Genomic DNA, 25,606 nt, shown 5'->3' with positions numbered 1-25,606 from the left:
TCGATTTTTGCTATTGTTAAACTCACGATCGATGTGTAATATTTTTAATATATAACACGATATACGATATACGATATACGATATACGATATACGATATAACGAACAATTGCTCTGCTTCGAGTAGGAAAATAATTGATCGGTTGGTTCATCGATTTCTTTGCGCTCTCTGTATTACCAGTTCTTGTTTCAAGTATTTGTGGAATTCGTATGTCGAGTGTTCCGATTTTGTAATTTCGCGCCACTATGGGGGGCGCGGTAAGGTCGACGCTTCGTTGTAATCGGCAATCTTTTTTCTGTATAATTATTCGGAAAAATTGAACGTGTATCGGTCGATAGAACCGATTTGAAAGGTCAGAATCGATCGATACGAGAAAGTGAAACGAAAACATTGGAAAATACGAAATAGACGGTAATAGGAGAAAGGGCGAAGAAAGGATTGGTTCGGGACGTTTCGAGTGTCTACACGTCCATTGTTGTTCGACGAACAGTACACAGTTGTAAGCGTCTAATACGATTCGTTTCGGTGAAATATTTCAGTGAAACATGTCGACGCGCATAAGCGATTATACTTTTGAAACGTTGTTGGGCCAGGGAACGTTCGGGTATGTATTTCGATCCACTGTTTTCTCTGGAAATATTCGTTTGTCGTCGACTGGTTTTAGGTCCGTTTACCTAGTACGAAGAAAAAAAAATTCGAAGCCGTTCGTTGTGAAGGAACAAGCTTTAAATGCAACGAACGCGTTGCCTTTCAAGGTGAGAGATACCGAAATGCTTGGAAAATATATGAAATATATTGTTTCTACGCACTATTTAGACTATTCACTCGAGCGTAAAGCATCGTTCTTTCACCGCTGTACACCGGTATTATTAATTACCGAATAATTCGAAACTACGATATAATCTGCTTATTCGAGGGTTTCGAGAGTATCAGCTTTGGAGTTTTCGCGAAACTTTCGACTAACTGGAACGAATGTAATCGTCCGATCGCGTAGTCGCTAAATCGCGTAATCGCGTAATCGCGTAATCGCGTAATCGCGTAATCCCATCGTCGCGTTTCGATGGCTCGCGACGGTGACGGATTAGAAAAGTTTTCTGGAAGGCGAATTAAAGAATTTCCTCGCAGAATATATTAGGGGAGGTGCAATGTTTGCACAAGCTGAGGCACCCGAACATAGTGGCTTATCACGGGGCCTGGATGGAACACGATCACAGCTATATTCTGATGGAATACGCGACTCGTTGCACTCTCAAGGATTTACTGAGTAAACGCGAAGCACCGCTCACCGAGGAAGTGAGTCTCTCTTCGAGACGTATAATACATGTACGTAGGTACATCGGGAAAGGATTAATTCCTCTGCACGTTATAGGATGCGCTCTACTTGTTCTCTCAAGTAGTTCTCGGCGTTCATCACATACATTACAAAAAGATTCTTCATCGCGATTTGAAGCCGGAGAACATCATGCTAACCGGAAATCGCGGCGACATCGTCCAAATCGGCGATTTCGGCGTATCGAAGAATTTCCAAGAGTAGGCTTTTATTCAAAAGTATCCTTCCATAGAGAGAGATCCACGTGTCCGGCTACTCGGGTTTCACCGATCAACCTTCCTCGCAGATTGGCCGATCCTTCCGGACTGTGCCGCGCTGGATCCTTTTATTACATGGCTCCGGAGATGTTCGAGGGACGATGTTACGATTTCAAATGCGATATATGGAGCATGGGAGTTGTCCTGTACGAGATGGCGACGAAGAGACATCCCTTTCCTGGCACGGTAAACGCGCGAGAAATCTAGAAACTGTGATTCAAAGTAACAAAGAGAAATTTCTTAATCCGCACATCCTTAATCCTTAATTTCTTATCCTTTACAGGATTTTGCGGAAATTATGAGAATGACGTGCGAGGAAAGCCCACGACCTCTCCCCGATCGGACGTCACCGGCTCTCGTAAACTTGATATCAAAGATGTTGAGGAAGCTGCCGTTTTCTCGTCCGAAGACGGATCAGTTGATGCTTTGCCCGCACCTGGTTCCTTTCATCGGTCGAACCTATTTAAATTTAGGTCGCGTCCCATGCACTTTGACCAGAGGGAACAACGATCACCGTGATTCCGAAGTATTTCTAAAGTTTCTGAAACCACGCGAAAAGCCTAAAGCTACTTAATCTCGATCGATTGTTGTTTGTCCATCCGTGTATGGTTGTTCCTCTTCCGTTTAGATATCGGAATTATTACAATTGACCGTCGCGCTGGAATTGTTCGTCGATCCGGTTATCGAACTTTGCTCCCGTATACCAGGTTCAACAGCGTAACGACAGGAAGCAAAGGCCGGAACTGCGGAATGCTCGTTTTATTTCATCGCTCGCATATATCTCGAAAACCGTTCGGTCCGTTCGGTTTAGTTGTTTGAAGATCGGCCCGTTGCGCGTTTCTGTCGCGCGGTAACCGTTCTACGATCTAGAAACCGTGTCGAGAATCGTCGTCGACTTTATCGTCGCGATCGTTGATCGTCGTCCATCGATGCGCAACGTACGATCGGTTTCGATTAGCTTTCTTCCCGGTTGGCTCTTTGGTCGTTCGCGAGATATTCCGTCCGTCCTGGATATAACAGTCGGGCCTAAAGTTCTCTGCGATCCAAAGAATTTTCAATAAAGACTCGAGAAATGTGGTTAACGCTGATTATTCGTTACTGTTTGTTCTGGTTTTCGTCCGCGAATATGGTACCGTGGTACCCCGTGAATCCGACGGTCGGCGAACAGATAGATTTGGTAGGTGTAATCGGAAGTTTCGACAGGAATTGGACTCGAAGCGTCGCCAACGATCAGACGAAGGACGCGGTCGATTCGTCGGATTCCGAGAACGCGTTCAATTTCACGCAAACCCCGTACAATTCGATCGATCGAGACCGCGAACCGTTGGACGAGGTGGAACGCATCGAGCCCAGGCAGTGGCAACCGGTTGGATTGGACGCGTTCTACACGGAAGGTTTCGTTCCTTCCACCACGACGTTCTCGTTGCCGCGAAGTCCGCTCAATCCGCTCAATCCGCTCAATCCGCCTACGCTCGCCCAGAGGAACCCGTCGACGCAGAGGTGAGAAGCACCGGTTTCGGGAAGCGATTCTTTCGGGAAACTTTCAAACGATATGTGTCCGCAAGGTACCCTTCGGCGAGTGCGCCACCCCCTACGGCGTCCGTGGACGAAGTGTTCTGCGACTTTGGCTCGTTTCCGACGCAAACCTTTTGCGAGTGGCGAAACGGCGACGGCACGTTGGATTGGACACCGGGCACCGGTATGGGCACCAATTGGATGGGTGGTCCCCCGAGCGATTACACGACTGGAACCATGGAGGGCGGGTACGTCCGTTGCTGGCAGAGAAGGTAACCGACTCGACACAACTTTCTTCGCTCCTTTCTGCCGGCAGATACGGTTTCTTGGAGACCTCGCAGTTGCCGCTGAAAGAGGGGAACGCGAAAATCGCTGGGGGACTGCTGCACAGCCCACAGTTGGCTAGCACGGGAGTAACCGGGACCTGCGTCATGTTCAAGTACGCGATGGACGGGCTGAGCGTCGCCGGGCTGAGGGTGTTGCTTCACACGGGAACGGACGAGTATTCGATCAAGAAGGAGGAGACCGAAGAGATCGCGGCCGAGAACGCGACGATAATACCCTCTTGCAAACCAGCGGAAACGTTCGACGAGCGTATCATCTGGAACGCGCAATACTACACCCTCGGCGTTTGGCAACAGACGCAACTGCTCTACACTTACCCCGAGTTACACTCGGTAAATTGGTCGAATATCGCCTAGGGAGTTCGCAAAGAACGTGTTCCGTTCGTCGGATTAATTCGGTTCGATGACGCGTGCGTAGGTGATCCTCGAGGGAATTCCCGTGGATCCCACGGACCCGGCTCGCCTGTACAGGGGCTACGTGGCCGTGGACGACATAGATTTCCAACCGGGCACCTCTTGCGTCGGCTTTTGCAATTTCGCGGGCGGATTCTGCGACTGGAGCAACGACCCGGAGGACGACTTCGACTGGACGATTGTCGGTTGATTGTTATATATATATTATTACATTATGATGAATAGGATATTATTATGCGCATGTTCGAATCCGTCAGAGCCGAGGAAGCGGAAATCCAACGACCGGGCCAGCCATGGATAGTTCCGGCGAGCGTTCGACCGGTGGAGGGTACGCGTACATAGACTCCTCGTTTCCTCGCAGACCGGGGGACAGGGCCAGGCTTCTCAGCACGAGCTTCCCTGCGCCGAATCCCGACACTCCCATGTGTCTGCATTTCTGGTTTCATATGTTCGGTGCCGGGATCGGGAGCTTGAAACTGTTCGTGCGTCACTTCCGCAGCCTGGACGCGCCGCTTCGAGAAATTTGGGCGTTGACCGGAAACGCTGGAAATACCTGGTTCATCGCTGAGATCACGATCGGTTCCCTGGACGACTTCCAGTTGGTGTTCGAGGCTTCGGTAGGGAATTCCGGGATGGGAGACATCGCCATCGACGATATCTCCTTCGCTCAAGGATCTTGTCCGGGTAGACACGCTTCGACGAACGCATTCTCTCGTTCCTCGGTTCTCTCGAGATCAGAGGATTCTGATCCGAGGATTCGTTGAAAAATGGTCGTTTCTCCGAACAGTGTCACCCCAAGTCGCGGCACCGACACCCCGAGACTGCAGTTTCGAAGTCGACGAATGCGACTGGATCAACTCCAGAGACCCCGATCGCGTCGAATGGGAAAGGGTATCGTTTCAAGCGCTCAGCCCGAGAAACCAGCGGAAACTGTACAGTAACGGCTACACGATCAATCGGAGGAACGAGTTTTTCCTCGGACTGGGACGTCCGCGAGGAGGGCCTCGATCCTCCGGAGGAGGTACGGCGCAGCTCATCAGCCGTGAGATCAAACCCACCGAGGAGCCTCTTTGCATCACTTTTTGGTACTTTATGTTCGAATCCTTTATCGATTCTACCGGACCGAGTCTAGGTGTGTCCACGATATCATGATAACAACGGCATTCAGAATAACGATCAGATACGAGAGATACTTTGAGTTTCTTAACAGCGTTTTCACCTTTCAAGGAGTACTTCGAGTATCTGTGCAGATAACCGGGGACTCTTCCGTCGAATCCAGACCAATTTGGCGACTATACAATAATCAAGGGCCCACGTGGAATTACGCGCAGGTGAACGTAAACGAAAAGAGAAATTTTGACGTGGTCTTCGAGGCTACTTGGGGTCCGAATCGAGCTAGCGGCCACATAGGTATCGACGACGTTTCCTTTTATACCGGCAACTGTACAGGTCAGTTGTGGACTATTCTGCCCGTTTTCGCTTGCATTTCAAATAATCGCTCAATTAAACCGCGATTCAATTAAATCCAGTGAAACCGCCGAGTGCATCGGTAAGGCCGGAAGATTGCAGCTTCGAGAAAGGTTTGTGCGGTTGGGAAAACATTACTTCCTCGGACAATGAACGCGCCGTTACTTGGCAACGTGCTTTCCTCGCTCATCGACCGGCTCAGTTGCTGGACAAAACTTTCGGAGCAACCGGTGACTTTGTTTTCTTCGACATTTTCACCAACAATAAAAAGTCAACCGACGTACGACTACGATCGCCAATTATACAGAGCTCGCCGGACGAAGAATCCGTTTGCTTTACTTTTTGGTTCGCTGCGTTTGGAGTCGAGGAGTCTACCACGCTGCAAATCATTAAGATCAACGTCGAAGAAGGGAAAGCCAGTCAGGAAGATAATGGGAACCAGGAGCAACCCGTAAGACGCCTCTACTCCGAATAGAAGGAAACGTAAAACTTTCGATTTCAGTTTCAATTTCAATTTCAATTTCAATTTCGGTTCATTTTCCTTTCAGTTGTGGTCGTTAACGGCAAAAGGGTTTAATAATCCTAGACCCGTATGGACGGCGGCACAAGTTACGATAGACGCGCGTCTACCTTACCACCTTGTCTTGCGAGGAAGCGCCAGCAATGGAGGTTTCGCTATCGACGACATCAAATTCCAGCCTCAAACTTGTACCAGTAAGTGTTCCGTAACGAACGGATCTAATACGAACAATTCTTCTAATACAGCTTCTGTTACTCTGAAATTTCACAGTTCGTCCGGCTGCTGCTCAACCCATCGGCAATGAGAGTTAAAGCTTTATCATTTATAAAGTCATCAACATCAACGTCATCATCGTCATCGTCATCGTCATCGTCATCGTCATCATCATCATCATCATCATCATCATCATCATCATCATCATCATCAAATAAGGCAGAAATTAATCGATATATCTTTATTAAAGTTCGTTTTGTCTCTTTATAAATTGCCTTTTTATTTCAAACGTAACAATGCCAAGAGCGACTCCTGTATTTAAACTGTCGACTCCGTTTGCCAATGGTATATTGATACGTATACCATTCCGTTCGTTTAAGAATTTATACGAATCGACAGTCAAACCTTCCGTTTCACCGGTTAGGACAAGAACGATTTCTTTTCTCGTATAATCTATAGTGTAATATGGTACAATAGGAAGTTTCAACAAAAACTCTGCCATCGTTTTCTTATTCAGTGGTGTTCTCAGTTTAGATTTTACGGTTTCATTCTCGTTATTGCTGTCGATAGTCTTTAATTTCAATAGTTCCGGATCGACGTTAAATATCCCCATGCTGGGTTCTAGCGTTTCAGTGTTATAATGCGACAGAAACTCATCTCTGAAGTTACTGTCTGTTACGAAAACGTTGGAGTCTTCGCTTAGCAACGGTGAAATGTCGGCCCATGTTGGAAACGCGTGAATGGGCACTCGAAAATGAGCACCGCTCGCAGCTCGAAGAACTTTCGGATCCCACAGATCGATGCAACCTAAACGGTATTAGTTTGTACATTTATACGATTAATCTTATACGATACGAATAATAAAATGGATAAAATGGCTTGGATTCGCCATTGGGTTATATACCTTTAATTAGTATTAATTTTTCACAGCCTACAGCTGCAACAGCTCTCATAATCGATCCCAAATTTCCTGGGTCTCTGATATTGTCGCAAATAACGGTAAGCGGTAATGCATTTTCAGCAGGAGCATTATTAGACACGTCGGGAGTTTTGAAAATTCCTATATCGAAAAAGATAAATTATTACAGCTATACCATTGTATTATATTTAATAATCGATTTATTCGAATATTACCTATTAGTCCAGGAGAATGAAATAAACTAGACCATAATTGAATAGTTTTATATGGAACTTTGTAAAGTTGCGCGTTGCTAGGAAGATTCAATAGATTTAAATCATCTTTGTTATTAAAAAGCAATATATCTAACTCTGCACCAGCCTTGACCGCGTCGTTGATTAATCTGTGTCCTTCTAAAATGATCATATCGTTCTTCTCTCTTCTTTTTCGTGATTTAACTTTGGTCATTAAAGATCTAAATCAAGAGATTCGCACGAATTAACAAGAATTTTATCTTTACGTCAAATCCAATTATTAAATGGTATATTATTATATTGTAGATTAGAGTATTAACCTACGTTATAGTTTTATCGTTATGTTCGAATACAGTGAACGGTTTCTTCTTCTCAGAAGCAGAAGTATCCGTGGCTTTTTTGCTCTGTTCCTTTCTGATCGGTTTCTTCGATGGAGCTTCCCTTTTTTCTATAAACTTTTCCTTGGTAGTGTCCTCGGTATCGTAAAGTTCTTCTTCGTTAACAATTGCAACTGGTCTACGATTCATCCATCTTACATATGTTCGAGTTGGATTTAATAATACGTTAACCGTTGTTTTGATCGATTGGAATTGCATGCTGGCATGCCGATGTAGGCGAAACATGGTGCAAGTTACGTTGAAAAGAGCCATTTCTTTTCGATTTTAATGATTCGATATCTGTTTTTACGAGTAGTATATCATAATTGGTAAATATAGAATATTTCACTGATATCTAGAAATGCTTTAAACGAACGGTATATCGAAGAGCTCCGAGAGAAACATTTCTAAGAGAATTATAAGCAACGCGTGTACCGTGTTCGACGTGAAATTGGCTACAAGTTACAAGTGACAAAGAAAGCCGCCATTAGCATTAAACGTTGAGAAGTTGGTATAAATCTATAATAATAGTTTCTGCAACGCAATGTCGTTAGGCGGTTGTATCGAGTACACCAGTTTACGATTGTTATTTACTAAAAGCTAAAAGTGCACAGAGGCACGCTCCACGTGCACGCTCGGTCCTTTTAAAAAGCTAGGAAACTAGGAAACTAGGAAACTAGGAAACTAGGATGTTGGTAAACTAGGGAACTAGTTTGTTGGTAAACTAGGAAACATGGTAGCCGAGCCTCCGCCGGTATGGAATTCGACGTGAATGTTTGTTAGCTGGGTATTTATTTAGGTACATAATATTCTTTCTCTCGAAGATTAGAATGGACAAGTTGAAAATTAGTCGATCGATGAACCGAAAGTAATTGTTTTATTTGAAATATTATTTTTACAGTGATTTATTGTTTACACGTTGAAATGCGATAAATATTTATAAATTCCACGTGTACGTTTACGCGTATAAGAGGGTAATAGGGTTTCTTCCATTAGCAGCTTATTTTCGTTTCGTTTCGTTTCGTTTCGTTTCGTTTCGTTTCGGTCTTTACGTTCGTTCCCATATATTTCTCTATCATTGTCTTTATTTGTGATCTTGGTATTTTATTTGTTAAAATACATAGGCGTTTCAATAGCACTAGTACTATAACGTTATCGATACTAGGAAAGTCTTATCGCTAATAAGGATAATTTTATTATTGTCCAGAGCGTTTATTTATAAATTATATAATGGCGTGGAATAAGTTTCGAGAGGAACGTAAATGATTGTACATTCGAAAGTATACAAGTAATATGGAACAAATCGAAGAAGGAATAAAAAGGAATTCTCGTAATGCGGAATGATCGAGTTCCATGGAAGCGAGGAATACTCGAATGAATAGGTATGCGGTTAACGCGAGTAAATTCGAAAGGTTTCGATCGTTTGATCCGTGTATCTTCGATTTGTTAGGGTAATTCAGTGTAGCGTGGACGAAGCTTCTATCGTTAATATTGTCCAGGATATAGTTTATCATGTATAACAGCTTCAGGCGTCGAAAGCAAAATCTTCCTAAGGAAAGATTTCGAATAAGTACAAGTGGAATCGTTGTCCACAGATTGTACGACCAGCAGTCTCTCTAGTTTCAGACATCGGGCACCGATTTCCTAATAGGATTCGAGAAACTCGGCCAGAGCTGTCTGCTTTTGAAAACTCAACGAGCGCGAAGAACGTAACGATAGTTGGACTCGCGCGATATACGCGAACATATATCGTACAAAGAAACATAGTATACGAAACGTGGAATTATTCTAGCCGTGCATCGGATTGTATATACGTTTCGATGCATGCCCGGATAAGTGTATTTCTTTGGTGTACGCAGGTGTCGCGCCGAAATACTTCGATCTATAAAGTACTCGTGATCGGGCATTAAAATCGCTTCCGATATCAAATGATTTTGTATAATTATTCAGAAGTATCTATTTTGTACACATTGTAGGGGCTGAAAGTGGTAAGTTCTCAGCACAAGATATGGTTTAAGCCACGTAAATGTCTGTTTGTAGCCTATTTAATCGTTTGTGGTACAATTAGAAGAAACATTACATTTATCGTGTTAGATGTTGGAAACGGACCCTCGAGCGTCTATCGTTTGCATCGAATTTCCTATCGTCTCGGAAGTCTCGGAAGTAAGTCTCGAAAGAATCAATTGTAAATCCAATAATTCAGCGATACGGCGTGGTGGAAAGTTCAGTGTTCTTCGGTTCGGTAGATATACGGGCCAGGGTGAAGGTCGCGAATCGCAATTATTTGCTCGATTAAAAAGAGATCGGGCAATCGATCGAGACCGCTCGGGGGTCGAATTCGAATCACACGTACGTGTAGTCGATACACATTCTTTCGAGTAGGAAGTCTTCTCGCTCGGGAAATTCAACTCGATCCTACAGGTTTCTCTTCCGTTCGCGCTTTCATAATAAATATCATTACACGATAATAGTCATCCCACGAAGGTATACATGGTAAAATTTCAAATTGAAATTGCAAAATTACAATCGCAAATGCAACCATAGTCGTGTCGATTGCACGTACGGGCTATGGTGTATGTGTATATATATATATATATATATATATATATATATATATATATATATATATATATATATATATTCCTTAAGATTAATTATTGTCATTCGTAAAGTTCCATTGATTATGCTTTATAGTCTCTTATCTTAATTAAATATACGCGCATGTTTTATTTGTTTGCGTGTCCGTGGTGCGTGTGCGTGTGCGTGTGCGTGTGCGTGTGCGTGTGCGTGTGTGTCTGTGTTTGTGTCCGTGTAGCAGTATACGCGTGTGTCGTGCGGTGTAGTATTGTCAAATTTTTCAAAATATTAGTCTTTCTATTTTATTGTCCAAGTTGAAATGAGGCGGTGAAAATCAGGATGCATCGGATAATTTGATTACGCTTTCCTTGAATTTTCGATGGGATATTTGACGATAGCCAGCATCGATAGCCTAACGTTTGCCTTCCGTTACACGGTATCCTGAGGAGCGGTTCGCTCTCGTTCTGGGAGAAAAGAAAGAAACCGTCGACGAGACGACTCGCAAGAATAACTTCCGTAAATAACGCGGAGAGGCGATGAAAAGGAATAATCGATTCGTTCGAGTCTAAAGGACTATCAGCGCGCAGGTACGAGATCTAGTCGCGTTACTATTACACCGAACACGAATACTACGCGACAGAGACGCGTGTTTCGTTAAAAATTCATTGCTCGTTACGAAAGATCTTTCCGTTTGACCGTGTTTCGTCCGCGATTTCTGTTCGTATTCCGAGATAGCTTGCATCGAGACAGCGAATACGTAGAAGACGAGCAAGTGGCACGGAGCGGTGTACAAGTCTGAACGAATTAAGAAAATATAGATTTGTCAAACTATAATATATGTAGTTGTACAAAGGTAGATACGGTTCGCGCGAACCACTTTGGGTTCCGGTTCTTTCCGATTCTTTCCGATCCATTCTGATTCGTTCGAATTCGTTCGAATTCATTCAAATTCGTTCCAATTCGTTCCAATTCGTTCCAATTCGTTCCAATTCGTCTCGATCCGTTTCCATCGAGTATTTCGTTTGGTCGAAGGCAGGTGAAAATAAAGAGCTAGAAATCGAGAAAACGGAATCAAGACTGTTCGCGAGAACGAAAATGGAACCGTGGGGTGGATGGGTTGCGTGGTCATCCAGCGTTTCGACATGGATTCGACCTATGACGGATCGATAGAGATAAAGTGTTCGTGCCGTGCATGGACGTGTACCCGAGATAGACGGATCCTCGGATTCGTTTCCCATTTTACGATCGATGGCTGTGTCGAGGCGAGACTAACCCAACATGTACTCACGGGACTGAGGTCCGCTTCTCTAGAAACAAACAATACACCAGGGTACCGATCGTGCAAGGAAAACGCGATGAGATTTCATCGAATAATCGGCGTCTCGTCTCGCCCAGAGAGCGGATTAGGCTGGACCGGATTAGAATAGAACGGAAACGTTAGGCGTAGCAGGCAGAATGCGCGTATATACTCACCGACCATGCTTGACCGACGTTAGGCACGTTAGAGGCGTATCGACCAATGACGTAGTTCGATTTCGTCGGGATTCGCGAGCCCGGGTTCGGAAATTGTTTCCAATGCTGCTGCATTTGCAATTGATATTCGTTGTCCATCGAATCCTCGAAACCGGATGCCCTCTCCGCCATTTTCTCGGCCTTGTGTTGCTCCTAAACGATTAAAGGAGCTTTATTCTCGCGCGGGGTTATTCGGACCGACGAAGGATCGCGTTGCCTCGATCGATTCTAGGTGTAGGGATGTCGCGGCCTGGACACGGGTTCGAGCTTCTTCGATCCGAGTCGATTTGAACGCGGAAGGATGCGCTCTCTCTCTCTCTCTCTCTCTCTCTCTCTCTCTCTCTCTCTCTCTCTCTCTCTCTCTCTCTCTCTCTCTCTTTGTTCGGCTGGCTAAATCGGCTGGGGAAAGGTTTTACCGAATTACTATAACGTGTTAACCTGTAGCTCGCGGGCACGTTCGTCGCGGAGCATCTCCTTCAGGAGCTGAAAACTGCCAGCTTGCGGGACCGAGGGCAAAGGAGGAGAACCCATCGTGCGGAGCTTGTTGACGCGACGTCTCGTCGACGGGGAATAAGGATTGATCGTACCATAAAAAGCTGGAATTTTCTCGAGCGGCCGCAACGAGTGTCGCATTCCGTTCCTGAATCTGCTTCCGGCTGGCGCCTTGTGCACCATTCTTCCGTAAATCGGAGCGCTTCCTCCTGCGCGATTTCGTGCCCTTCCTGCGAAACAACACTTTTTCTCACGAACAACGCCGTACACCGTTAGAGGTAAGAGGAACACTTTTCGAAATGCTCGCCGATCCTTGGATCGAACCGAAACTCCTTGTTAGATCGAGATCGAGAGAATTTAAATATGTATATTTTCAAGCGAGAAAAAAGCTACAAGATTTCCAAACTAACGGAAAATCGTTTCTCGGCGAAAGTTAAAAAGGTGACGAAGAGACGCGGCGACGGAAAGGTGGAATCGTTTCGAAATGGCGGAAATGTCGATTTCGCGCGGTTAAGGGTACGCGAAGGACTCTGCTCGACCGGAACCGATCTTACCTCGATAGTTGAGGGGAGGCTTGGCGCTTTCGGGGTAAGGCTTCCACATATCGTAAGAGAACGGATCGGGATAAAAGGAGTATCCGGTGGTCTTAGCGGCTCTACTCTGCCGTTTGGTGTACCTCCACATTGCCCTCAATTCCTCGCACGTCGGTTCGGACAGGTCAACGCGCTTCTCGCCAATCTCGCCGGTATTTCCCGACTGTGTCGAGATCGGATCGATGTATCGTGTACCGGCCACTAACGGGCTGCTCGAGTACGCTAATACGAAAGCGGTCCATACGGCAACGGTATGCATTTTCTGTTCAACAGACGTAACAACGATGTCGATTAACAAAGCCAGGACAAGGAGGGAAGGCGAGGCGACAGAAAGAAAGAAAGAAAGAAAGAAAGAAAGAAACAGCTTTAAGGGCTAGTCTAATTGTCCGGGGTAGAGTTTGTGTTTTTCACTTATCCGATCGAACGTATCGTCGAGTAGAGTAGAGTAGAGTGGAACCGATCTCGAGTTGTTCTCTTGCGATTAATCGGATCGTCTTCTAATTTCGCAAAGTCGATTCGATCGAAGAGAAATTCTTTCCTTCCAACGCAAAGAATAGATATAGACGTTTGCGAGCGACAACCATATGGTGCAGAATCCTCCAGAATCGTCGACGTCTAACGTCGGTCGTTCTTCCCCTGCTACGAATTCGCGTTTTCGATCGACGCACGCTTCGACGGACGCACACCTGACCAATTTCAGTTTCGCGATTCGCTCTAATTTCTTTTTGGAAACGGCGAAATTTCACTTTTGGAATCTAACGATACAAGCTATAAACTATAAACTATAAACTATAAACTATAAACTATAAACTATAAACGAATAAAATAATGACATCGACGACGATGCGTTGGCGAATAAACGATTCGATTTTGCGATTATGGCTATTTCCGGGGACCTGGATGCATCGAATTCAATGATTCTCGAGATTCGAACCAAAGATTTCGGTCTTCTTTCCATCTCCCGTGTATCTCGATTGCTGGATTAATCTGTTTTATGACTCGACACCTTTTATATTTCCCATTTTGCCATTAGTCGATTCGACGGCGCGGTGGACTCGCGCTACCCTCGACCTTTAATTCTAAGATACGGACAACCCATCCATCCGTATCGAAACTTCGATATTCGATATAAAAGAAACCGTTCATCCCGCGAATGTTCGTCTTGCACGTTGATCTTGAATTTTGATTTTCGATTTTCGATTTACGATTTTCGCGCGAGCACCGAGATCGAGTCGTTCTTTAAACTTGTTCGCCTGGTTATCGTAACAGGTTGAAGCGCGAACGAAACCTTTGATTTATCGTTAACGTTTTTCGAGTAAATCTCGAGCTGTTCTCCTCGGAACAGACTCCTCCGGATCGTTCATTGTTTGTCCAAAGCTCGATTTTATGGTATTATTCCTTTCGATACGCTGTAAGCGACCCGTTCCTTGTCGTTTCGCATTGAAACGTCTTCGATGTTTCGATGTTTCGATGTTTTCGATCGTTTTGTTCCGTTGTCGGGAAATGTAGAATATTTTGAAAAATCATTGACGAGGAATTTAGCGGCGAGGAAAATGAACGATGGCGTAAAAGAGTTGGCTTGCGCGCTACAAGGAGGGAGACTGTGTGAACGAGACGACCGGAGGGAGAGAACGGAATTCGAAAGAGTTTTCGATGGAAGGGAAACTCTTCCGAACTCGCGCGAATCGGAAAAATCGGAAAGATCGGGAAAATTGGAGAAATCGGAGAAATTGGAGAAATCGGAGAAATCGGAGAAATCGGAGAAATCGGAGAAATCGGAGAAATCGGAGAAATCGGAAAGATCGGGAGGATCGGATGAATTGGTCAAGTCGGAGGAATCGGTGAAAAATCGGATAAATCGGATAAATCGCAGAGGCAGCGAGGTTGGCAAAGAACGAGTCGCATGAATGAAGCCAGAGGACACACGGGGTGAAACACACGAGCGAGCAGCAGGCGATAGAGAAAGAGCGAAACGCTCTCGGTGAGGGTGCCAACGAAGGAAGGAGGTCAAGAGTGGAACGAGGAGAAACTGGTGAATGAACGAGAGTCGAATTCACTAACCTGCCAGTCCACGCAGTCCGGAAACCGAGGAGCAACTGAGAGAGCTGCTATCACCGGCCCGAGTATTCGCCTTCCTTTCCACCCCCGCTTCCAGTACTCCGGTACACCCCTGCGTTTCATTCCCTCCCTCGCCCCTTTCCCGCCCCGCCCCTCTCCCCGCCGTACCATCCTCTTCCACTCTCTCCCTCTCGGCCAGCTCGCGCGTACTCGCTTCTCTTCTCTCCGTTCGTTGTTTCGTCGCTTCTTTCGTTCCTTCTTCGGCGTACTTTCTTCTCTTCCGATCCCTAAACCATTCGACGACAAGAATCGTGTTTACCAGCATTACGTCCGTCGAGTACCAGCCCCCATTGCTCTCAGTCCGTAATCTTTCCAGTTCCTCTGTCATTGTACTTTCCAGAGTACACGCATCCCGGTCGTCTGTTGTGTTTCCCAATCGATCATTCTTCCGCCTTGCTTTCGGTTCATCCAAAATCATTTTCGTCTCGCCGCCCGCGTTCGCGCTAACGTTAACGCGAATCGCGAATCGTTGATAGTGTTTATTTCTTCGTATTTCCACGAGAGAGCCTGTTGTGTCGTGGTCGATCGTTGTTCGAGGGACAACGTATGTACCTCTTACGTCGCGTGGTCACCTCGACCTCGGCGACTACGAAAGTTACGTAAAGATCTATGTAAAAGTGGCAGAGGGGCGGGGGGGGGGGGGGGGGGGGAGAAAGGACAATACGCGTACAAATATCCCAGGTCATGGTCCTTTTTGGCAGTCCTTTGAAACGATTGGGAACGTATTGGGAACGGAGGATCTTTTCGACCGATCGAAGACGAGAAGAGCATCGTCTCCCCTCGCCGCTGATCCGTTCGCTCCATAATCGAGGGAGTAACGAAACAAGGGTAGCAGAAGACGAGCCGATTCGGTTGCACGTTCACTCGGCCGCTACGCCGCTACGCCGCTACGCCGCTACGCCGCTACGCCTCTCCGCCTGCGCAACAAGTATCTCTCTGTCTCTGACTTAAAATCGTTGTAGCGCGTATCCTTGGCCCGAGCGGGAAATCATTTTAGCATGATCGCCTCATTGTTTTCTTCGCGGTCTGGGGTTAGAGAGTTCCGAACGGAGGAATAGCTGGCAAATGGGTCGTATCCATTACGGTGCCGATCTTCTCGAAACACACGTGTCCAACGTCCGCTCGAGCGATCCTCGCAAAGATTCGTCTCTCGAGGTACTACGAGGATTCGACGATGATCCGACGATGATCCGACGACCATGCGAAGAATAACTTTCGACTAGGTATTTTCGAGGGAAACTCTGCTCGCTGACCATTAGTCTCGTCCTCGGAGGAAACGAACGGCGAAAAAATAGAGCTCGACCCGAAACGAAACACGTGATCGATCGAGGAACAAAGCAATTGGAGCGACACAGTTTCGGCGTTGCCGGTGAAACGATTTCTATGGAATTTTGACGAGTCGGCGAGTCGCGTCGAAATGTCGAAATGCCGAAATGCCGAAATGCCGAAATGCCGAAGAACGACACGATGAAACGCGTGGCTGAACGCGATGCGACGCGTGTGCGATGGAAGACAGGGGTGGAAAAGTGCAGCCAGTCCCTCGTTGACCACCCACGGAATTCGAGTAATCGGGCTACCGTCCCTCTTCCTCGCTCCTCGTTGCTCCGCAGGACTCGGCTCGGCTCGGCGCGGCTCGGTGCTCGGTTTCAAGGCTCCTTCCCCGCCGAACGGGCATGCCACCCCGGCGAACGGTCACGGCAGTGCGGCTGCTGAATGAGCAAAGGTGGGGGTAGCCGTCTCCTCTGAACCACCCACGCAATCGATAGCAGCCTTACCGGTTCTACTGAATGGACTCTGCCTTCCATACGGTCCGCGTTGCTCCCGCTCGTTCCGATTCGGTCGAATCGCGCGGCGAGCGTCCCTCTCTTCGTTCCCTCTCGGCCCCATTTACAGGCACAGCCACTCTCAACCTCAGCCTCTCGACCCCTAGACCCCGCGGCCCCGCGGCATCACTCTATCGATTACTACGCCCTTGCCTTCGCCGCGATCCTGCGGAGAGCCGCTCCATCGACCCATCCATCTGTATTACGTTTCATTCATAAATCTTTGCTACACAGTTCACTCGATGTCGTCGCGCTCTCTCCTTTCCGGATGGTTGTCGCGAAACGCGTCTTGGATTCGAATCGATCGCGGATCGTATCCTGCACCGAGTCCTAGTTCGACGATAGGTTCATTGATACGTACCGTGAATCGCGTGCCAGCCTGCTCGCACGCTATCTTCGCACCGCGCCGATTCGGTGGACGATCGCTGAAAGGAGCGCGTGCCTATAATGGAAAGAACGGAAAACGAGACGAAGAAGAAGAGGAGCGCTTCACCAATCGCTATTGGTCGTGACTCGTAGGTTTCGGAGAAAGGGCGTACGCCGAAAGAAATACGAGAAGCAAGGTTAAATAGTTAATAAATTTATTTATGACATTTTTGTTAAATACTGTACATCATTCCATTAGTTTTAAATGCTTGAATACGTGTACGAATGAATTGCTAGTAAGCCATAAATAGCAAACGCGCTTCAAGAATCGAAGAATCGAAGAATCGAAGAATCGAAGAGTCGAAGAACCGGCGTACTACTAGCTTTCAAATGATTCGTCTTCCAATTGCATTTGCTCGATTGCATTTATGCTAACTCGATTCGGCTTGTCGGATTATCGGATTATCGGAGTATCGGAGTACCGGAGTATCGGAGTACCGGAGTATCGGCTGATCGGACGTGTGGCCTCGCACGTGGACGCATCGTGAAACAAGTTACACGTGTAATCGGTATCGAAAGGTGACAAGGTGCGATCGGACCGATCGGCCTCGCGCTCCGCTCTCGCCTTCTACGATACCGAAGCTCGGGGAAAGAAGTAAGGTGAAAGAAAAGGTCTACGAACGTACAGCTATATCTCGGAATATCTCGGAATATCTCGGAAACTGACTCGACTCGACTCGACTCGTTTCCTTGATCTCGGTCGACGCGGGCTCGCGAGTCGTTACTCCGTAACATAGAGAAAAGTGTGCTTACATTCGATGGTTTTCGAGTAATTCGCTATAATGCACGAGAATCGTAAGTAATACGTTCGCGTATTAACGTTTTACGTTAATGGAACATCAATGTTACACCAATATTTTAATGACGCGAGTGAACTGTCACAGCGAGTATGATTGTGATATCGTGTGATTGCGTAACTATGTGTCGGGTGTTGTTTAAAAGGGGCATACAAAAAGACAAGATTCATAGAATAATTCTTGGTCCTTGACCACCGGTGGAAGATCATCTTTCGCTGCTCCAGTAACTCTTACCGATAACCTCTAGAAAGAAAGGTAAAGTTGTTTTTACGGCGTGTGCAACGATACCCGCGATGCCCACGCAAAACCACGCAAAACCACGCGTGGGACACGTAGGGCGTGTAGGGCGTGTGGGGCGTCTAGGGCGTCTAGGGCGTCTAGGGCGTCTAGGGCGTCCGGGGCGTCTAGTACGCCCAGCAAACACCTCCCCAGCTATCGTGTACCGTTAACCACGCACAGCCTATGCACACCAACCTGTACGATTGTTGACGGGGCTACGACTTCGAGAGTAACTCCTACTGTAACTCCTGCGATTCCCACGGCCATTGTGTTCCCTACTGTGACTTCGGCTTCTGCTCCTCGAGTAACTGCGGTCCTTTCCGTTACGGCCACCGCGAGATCGCCATCGATTTCTTCCGCCTAAACGAGCACCGACCGTTCAATCTCATTTGAAAAACTTGGCTCGCACGCGCGCGCGCCAACTGTTGATCGGCTGTGCCTTCGATATTTTAACCACATTTTTAACGGCTTTCGCCTGAAAAGAATCTCACGAGGTACCTCTGTGTCTCCCGTATCCACCGCTTTTACTATCGGCAAGTTCCAGCAACTTGGGATTTATAACTTGATTCGCTTCTTTCAGTACCTGGATTAGGTCGTTGGCCTTGTTAGAATTATTCGGAGTGAAAAAAGTATAAGCTGTACCGGTTTTTTGACGACGACCTGTTCGACCGATTCGATGAACATAATCCTCCGAACAAGAAGGATAGTCAAAATTGATGACAAACTTGACGTCTTCAACGTCTGAAATAAAGCATACGTATTAGCTGTTAGTTTATCGAGATTTCCGTCTCGAAGACAGACGTGTTCGCTTAAGATTGTATAATATAGTACAATATAATCTAGTATAATATAATATAATATAATATAATATAATATAATATTATATAATATACAATATATAATGTAATGTAATGTAAATGTAATGTAAATGTAATGTAAATGTAATGTAAATGTAATGTAAATGTAAATGTAAATGTAAATGTAAATGTAAATGTAAATGTAAATGTAAATGTAAATGTTAATGTAATATAATATAATACACAGTATAATAGTATAGTACATGGCGAAGTGTTCATAAAATACTATACCGAAGATTAATCGTGAACTTGAAATCAAATGATTCTATTAGCAAAGACGCTCTCCAAAAGTTAACGGTGGTCAAACTCTACCGTTCTTTTTTTCGCGCAAACATGTATAATCATTCTTTCTTTCGTTTCGCTCGACGAAACGACCAAGTGAAACAACTAGAATCTTTAGAGAGCGTTTTGACACTCGAGTACAAAGCTCTGAAATAAATTAACGTTTTCGCGCAGAGACAAACCTGGTTCGATTTCTGTCTTTCTTTTCTTTTCTTTTCTTTTCGTTAACAACGTTTTACGTTTCGTTTGTTTCCTCTTCTGAAAATTGAATCGATCGCATTTTAGAGCAAGCAAAAGATCGACGAAATCGGACCGCTTAGAAATGGAACCAGAATCGATATACGTGGATACGCGTATAGTAGTTGGTAGATACGAAAGATAAATATTGAATCGTATAAGAATGAATCAAGTGTGAGTTTACGTAATGGAAATGGAAGAAATACGTACAATTATGAAGTACATCTATCGGAAAGTATACGCGTACACGCGCATTTAGTGTCCCGTAAGATGCAGACTGCTTAAAACTTTCAAGTTCCCAAGCAACAAACTACGAATCCACTAGAGAAAGAGAACTCTCGTTCTCTCTCTTTCTCTCTCTCCCTGTCTCTCTCTCTCTCTCCCTCTCTCTCTCTCTCTCTCTCTCTCTCTCTCTCTCTCTCTCTCTCTCTCTCTCTCTCTCTCTCTCTCTCTCTCTCTCTCTCTCTCTCGCTCTCTTTCGCTCTCTTTCGCTCTCTCTCTCCCTCTATCTCTCTCGGTAATCGTTTTTTCCACGACACTGTGTATAATATCGCGTGTAGGCGATTGCCCGTATCGTCTACGGATACGCGTCAAGATACAGCAATCGTAATTGTGAAAAGAAATTTGAAATGACTCGATTCGATTCGAGTCTCGATAATTTCTCCCGTTCATCGGTACGTGGCAACAACAGCAGCAACTTATGAAACACCTTACCGCATACGCTTATGTGAACAAGATATATACACAGAGTCTACTAGAAAATACGCGTTTTGGCTTTGATGAATTTTTCCGTAAGTTCTTTCGACGAGAATCATTTGAAATTTGTTCGATTCGTTAATGTTTGTACAGAAGTCGACGTATTCTTCTCTCTAGGTGACTCTGTAACTGTGTCAGGTGTACGTATGCGCCTGTTCGTGTGTGTATGCAATTACCGACTACATGCGCGCGTGGCGGGTGCACGCGCGTATGCGTACAAACGAGTATACGCACACCCGCGCGCACGCACGCGTGCACAGAGAGAGATGAAAATGTAAATGTATAGATATACATACATAGGTATATATACATATATATATATATAGATATATATATATATAGATATATATATATATAGATATATATGGATATATATAGATATATAGATATATAGATATATAGATATATAGATATATAGATATATAGATATATAGATATATAGATAGATATAGCAATTAATTTAAGATTACTGTTATACTAAAATTAGGCAGTGGGTGAGTGTCGCTAGCAACGTACGGGCAGGGCCTGGCTGTTTGCACTCGCTCCAGCTACAGCCTCCGCCACTCTGTTGCTACAGGGCACGCTTAGAGGCTCTGGCATCAGCTACCATGCCACCGCCTCATTGGACCGTTGTTGGGTCTGATTAGCTTGAGCGGCCAGCGCAGGGGATTCTATTCTGGCAACAACGACTTGGCCAGCCCAGATGGCGTACTGCGTAGCGTAGAACTGATATCCAGTATGTAGGAGGTAAAGTAGTAGATCCCGATTTGGCCCAGACTGGCCCTTCACGGAATTGACGTATAGAGGCACGCGTCGCAGCCAGCGCAGACAATGCAAACCAGTGCACCACCGAACAAACAGGCGGCGGGCACCCCCAATTTGCTTTGCATTACCCGGCGTGGGCCTGCGCGCAATGTGCCTCTGCAATACAAACAAAGATCCAACCGCGTTAGCTACATGTTTACTTCCTCATTTTCTTGTGTAGTTCAATATCAAATCAATTGTTCTATTAGACATTCTACTTTTCTTTTCCCACCCTTTATTATCCCCGTTCCCGTTCCCGTTCACCTTCCCACTCTCACTCCCATCCCCTTTCCCTTCCCCTTTCCCTTTCCCTTTCCCTTTTCCTTCCCCTTTCCCTTTCCCTTTCCCTTTCCCTTTCCCTTTCCCTTTCCCCGCTCTCTTTCCGATTCTCTCTTGCTCTTTCTTTTTCCCCATTCTCTTTTTCTTTTCCTCTCTGTTTCTGTTTCCCTTTCTCTTTAATGTTCGTCTTCTCGCACGCACAGGAGAACAGGACACACACCCCGGTGCTTTTCTCTGCGTTACTTTCAACCGAACGCGAACAGACCTCAACTTTTCGTCCCGCTGTGAACTCGCGACAACTGCCGCGAGATATCAGAATTTTCGGCAAACTAGATTTAAACGTTTACTTTACAGTGCGCGCACAGTTCCGAACCAAGACCGTTACAACAGCGAAATGCTTCTCCCGTTGCTGGAAAAACAAAGAACAATCACGGCTGACAAACAGACATCTCGGGTTCCAATTTGACTTTGCTTCCTTTCGATCTTTTAGAAATTCATCGCGAAAGCTAATATATCGATCGGCGATTACGCGAAAGAGAAATTCCTCGGTAATTTCTTTCAAGTTCTTTTCCTCCCGTTTCTACGTTCGGATTATCATAGAATCGTAACCTTTGTCGAAAAGTGAAAAAGCAAAGAAACACGTGTATTGGAATCGTTAAATGAACCACGTTATGCATTTAGAACATTCTATGTACCTCTCGATTCGTTCGAATGGAACGGCAAACGCAAAGTTTCGCGCATAAATACTTTGAAATGTGTACCTTGCGATAAGCGAAAATGCTACTTTATCGGACGCGTCTGTTGTACCTAAATGCAACGTTCCGCGGACTGCATTTCTATTTGGAACATAAACGGTTAGAAATATAGAAAAAGAATAAGAAAAAGGGGGGAAAGAAAAAACAAAATTGAAGAAGAAACAAAGGGGCGTGGGCTAGGGCTAGGGCGAGGGCATGGGCAAGGGCATGGGCGAGGGCATGGGCGAGGGCATGGGCGAGGGCATGGGCGAGGGCATGGGCGAGGGCATGGGCGAGGGGGAAAAAACAGAGGGAAAAGAAAAACAAAAGAGGGTTCCTCTTTTTAAAAATACTATCCAGTTATTTCGTCTATGCGAGTAGTCTGTAGCAGTAGTTATCTGTTTGCTTGCTATAAAGTCATCGGATTATCCTTCTGGCACATAAAGTGGTCCAAGTGTAAATTAGCGTGTGCACAACCAAGTCTTGTTCCGCAACTGAATGTAAAAGTGAAACGGTTTCTTTCACAACTACGCGTGTACGTACCTACTTGCATGGTTCGTTACGTATTATATCGATCGTGTGCTAGCATAATTATTTCTGGGAAAATAATACAAGTAGCTTTTGCTTTTATCGGAACAAGATCCGTTGTGTATCACTGCGATTAAGCAGAAATAAGATTTTCAAAGATAATATAATTTACAAAGTATTTCATTCTCCATACCAAAGGAAAATGGGCAACGATGCTTGTTCTTAGAATTTCATTATGTTGTAGCAAATATTTTACTTACCGAGACCACGAGCGGCAACATCCGTTGCAACAAGAATTGGTGCTTTCCCCGATCTAAAATCTGAAAAGTAACCAAAACTACCTTTTAACGAACGATCCGTGCGATCCTTGAATGCGAGAGATCAACGATCAGGCGATTTACCTTGTAAAACCCAATCCCTTTCTTGCTGCGTTTTGTCACCGTGTATACAAACGGCGGGCCAACCATCTCTCTTCATTTTTCTAGTTATTTCATCTACCCTGCGTTTCGTTTCGATAAACACAATCGTCTTGTTCTCGCTTTCTGCCATTATCTCTTTCAAAAGTGTACTCAATCTACGAAATTCAAAGAAATTACGAAATAGAAATGTCATTTACCGGTTTAAGCTGTTCTTCTGAAATAACTTACTTGTTCTCTTTCTCGTAATCCTGACAAACGTCGATGATTTGTAATATATTATGATTAGCAGCTAATTGAAGAGAACCGACGTTGATCTGAGCGTAATCTTTTAAGAAATCTTCGGCTAAGTTTTTCACTTCTTTAGGCCATGTAGCGGACCACATTAACGTCTGCCTATCCGGTCTAATTTGTTCAATAATTTTCCTAATTTGCGGCTCGAATCCCATATCCAGCATTCTGTCCGCTTCATCCAGTACCAGATAAGTGCATCTCATCAAGTTTGTACGACCGGATTCCAAGAAATCCAGTAATCTACCGGGTGTAGCTATAACGATTTCTACACCACCGTCCAGGTCCCTAGCTTGCGCGCCTTTCGGCGCACCACCGTACAGGCAAGTGTTTCTAATACCCGAAGAATGGCCAAAATCATCGGCAACTTGCTGAATTTGTTGCGCGAGCTCTCTAGTAGGAGCCAAAACTAACGCGATTGGGCCGTCCTTACGGCCTAATTTAGGTTGGCTGTTAATATGTACAATTGCCGGTAATATATAAGACAATGTTTTTCCGGATCCAGTCGAAGCAATTCCAACCATATCCCTTCCACTTAAAGCAATTGGCCAACCTTGCGCTTGAATCGACGTAGGCTCGGTAAAACCTTGTCGCCTGCAAGTTATAGAGGATACTTTAGCAATATACTCGCTTCCAGCTCTTCCTTATTATGGAAATGCGAAAGTAAGTGAAACATGGGCGCGCCAAACGGTGGTTAAATGGAATGCTCTTTTCTCGATTTATATAAGATACGAGATACCTCGCGACTCGAACAAGTTCATTCAAAGTTGGAGCTGTAGTTTCCAATTGATTCTCGAAAGAAAACTAATACAGAAAAAATACTTACTTAATCTCCTTGAGAACATAGTCGGGAAAACCTGTTTCTTCGAAGGTAAATACAGGATTAGGTATGTTCTTTCCTTTCAGAGTAATTTCTTTTTCACTTCGATATTGTTCGACTATTCGTAGGTCACGATTTTGAACTGCTTCGTGCGGTATATAAAAATCTTTCTTGAACGGTTCCAGTCTGCTTAGATCCCACCTAGGCTTCCTCAAGTTTGCTCCGGGTTGACCACGGCTGTTTCTGCCACCTCCTCGATCTCTACCACCGCTGCCACCCCAGTTTCTCCTCTCTCGTGGAGACCTACTGCGAGATCTTGTACGAGACCTGCGTCTCCTGTCTCTGTCGCGACTCCGGCTGAAACAAATATTACAACTGTGACTATACGTGTACTCGTTGAGACGAGAATGGAAGCCTATAATAATTATACATGAATAGATATCCGCGTTTAATTGTTCAACTCGAAACATTCTGCTAGAATTCTAATGAAAGAAACACTGGTCGTAGAAGAGTTACAGGAAATCATTGGAGAAAACATCCGTACGATTTGCCAGTAAGCATCGTATTCATTCTCATTTTTCCATTTACTTTCATTTTCATCTCCATCGTCACCTTCATTTTAATTTTCATTTTAATCTTTATTTTCATATTAATTATAATTTGCATTTGCACTTGCATTTTAATTTTGATTTTGATTTTGATTTTGATTTTGATTTTGACTTTGATTTTGATTTTAATTTTAATTTTAATTTTAATTTTAATTTTAATTTTAATTTTAATCTTAATCTTAATCTTAATTTGCATTTGCAATTGCAATTGCATTTGCATTTTCATTTTCATTTTCATTTTCATTTTCATTTTCATTTTCGCTTTCATTCTCATTTTCATTTGCACTTTAATTTTCATTTGTATGCGCTTTGTGCTTCATGTACGAGTGTAGAGATCGAAATTGGACGTTTCGAAGTCTATTCAAGATACATGATCAAATACTTCGAGACTGAATAGTTTGAGCATATTGATAACAGGTACTCCGAAAGATCTTTATACACGCATGGTTGCTTACCTCGTGTAGCGACCCATATTCAATCTAAACGGTTCTTCAGTTTAGCTCTTCTTTTACTGGAATCTTATTTACTACTAGTAATAGTTAGTTAAACATAAAAAGAAGCCGCGATGCGCGATGTAACTTGAAAAACTTGAATCCAATCAGAAGACGCAAATGAAAGCGGTTCCTACACCACAAACGACACGCTTACTAGACAGGAAGGCGATGCGTGTTGTAAAATTTCAACGCATGCGCAGTAATTATTAAAAATGATACGAATACTTACTCGCTTATACGTTTCGGCAGGATTTCTTAAACTTTCAAATTGAAAGATAATTTTTAAATAAGTCGG

General features: G+C 44.8%; 4 protein-coding genes across 14 annotated transcripts; 1 reads left to right on the top strand and 3 right to left on the bottom strand.

Annotated features, from left to right (window-relative positions):
- Window positions 1-98: 98 nt before the first annotated feature.
- On the top strand, window positions 99-6,269 carry LOC116432741 (MAM and LDL-receptor class A domain-containing protein 1). 10 transcript variants are annotated; one of them, XM_076373622.1, is made up of 14 exons: window positions 99-603; window positions 664-754; window positions 1,125-1,292; window positions 1,369-1,529; window positions 1,616-1,772; window positions 1,870-2,112; window positions 2,790-3,086; window positions 3,152-3,778; window positions 3,864-4,040; window positions 4,117-4,543; window positions 4,647-4,991; window positions 5,087-5,308; window positions 5,389-5,777; window positions 5,875-6,269. In XM_076373622.1, the coding sequence occupies exons 1-14, from the start codon at window positions 545-547 to the stop codon at window positions 6,148-6,150; spliced, it is 3,639 nt and encodes a 1,212-aa protein (XP_076229737.1). In that variant the 5' UTR covers window positions 99-544; the 3' UTR covers window positions 6,151-6,269. The 10 variants fall into 10 exon arrangements, with proteins under 10 accessions (XP_076229737.1, XP_076229735.1, XP_076229733.1 ...); XM_076373620.1 differs by having other exon boundaries at window positions 1,125-1,772; window positions 5,875-6,040; window positions 6,117-6,269; XM_076373623.1 differs by lacking the exon at window positions 99-603 and having other exon boundaries at window positions 1,112-1,292; window positions 1,397-1,529.
- A 16-nt stretch (window positions 6,270-6,285) lies between these two features.
- Window positions 6,286-8,249, bottom strand: LOC116432742 (rRNA methyltransferase 3, mitochondrial). The gene is made up of 4 exons (XM_031990021.2): window positions 7,536-8,249; window positions 7,194-7,432; window positions 6,964-7,119; window positions 6,286-6,866 (listed from the first exon to the last, which is right to left on the bottom strand). Exons 1-4 carry the CDS (start codon window positions 7,859-7,861, stop codon window positions 6,304-6,306), a joined length of 1,284 nt encoding a protein of 427 aa, XP_031845881.1. The 5' UTR covers window positions 7,862-8,249; the 3' UTR covers window positions 6,286-6,303.
- Window positions 8,250-8,455: 206 nt separating this feature from the next.
- LOC116434085 (uncharacterized) lies at window positions 8,456-15,442 on the bottom strand. The gene is made up of 5 exons (XM_076373567.1): window positions 14,824-15,442; window positions 12,724-13,024; window positions 12,116-12,399; window positions 11,639-11,830; window positions 8,456-11,472 (listed from the first exon to the last, which is right to left on the bottom strand). The coding sequence occupies exons 1-5, from the start codon at window positions 14,989-14,991 to the stop codon at window positions 11,434-11,436; spliced, it is 984 nt and encodes a 327-aa protein (XP_076229682.1). The 5' UTR covers window positions 14,992-15,442; the 3' UTR covers window positions 8,456-11,433.
- A 1,827-nt stretch (window positions 15,443-17,269) lies between these two features.
- LOC116432765 (putative ATP-dependent RNA helicase DDX5) lies at window positions 17,270-25,473 on the bottom strand. 2 transcript variants are annotated; one of them, XM_076373566.1, is made up of 8 exons: window positions 25,273-25,473; window positions 24,216-24,566; window positions 23,330-23,983; window positions 23,084-23,256; window positions 22,943-23,002; window positions 18,704-18,946; window positions 18,401-18,565; window positions 17,270-18,169 (listed from the first exon to the last, which is right to left on the bottom strand). In XM_076373566.1, exons 1-8 carry the CDS (start codon window positions 25,287-25,289, stop codon window positions 18,132-18,134), a joined length of 1,701 nt encoding a protein of 566 aa, XP_076229681.1. In that variant the 5' UTR covers window positions 25,290-25,473; the 3' UTR covers window positions 17,270-18,131. The 2 variants fall into 2 exon arrangements, 1 of the variants encoding a protein (XP_076229681.1); XR_013000011.1 differs by lacking the exons at window positions 17,270-18,169; window positions 18,401-18,565 and adding an exon at window positions 20,854-21,258 and having other exon boundaries at window positions 18,800-18,946.
- Window positions 25,474-25,606: the final 133 nt, after the last annotated feature.

The sequence above is a fragment of the Nomia melanderi genome, chromosome 14 (genome assembly GCF_051020985.1).
Source record: "Nomia melanderi isolate GNS246 chromosome 14, iyNomMela1, whole genome shotgun sequence".
NCBI classification, from domain to species: Eukaryota; Metazoa; Arthropoda; class Insecta; order Hymenoptera; family Halictidae; genus Nomia; species Nomia melanderi.
Note: the sequence above shows the minus strand (reverse complement) of the source record. Positions and strands in the feature narration are given on the sequence as shown.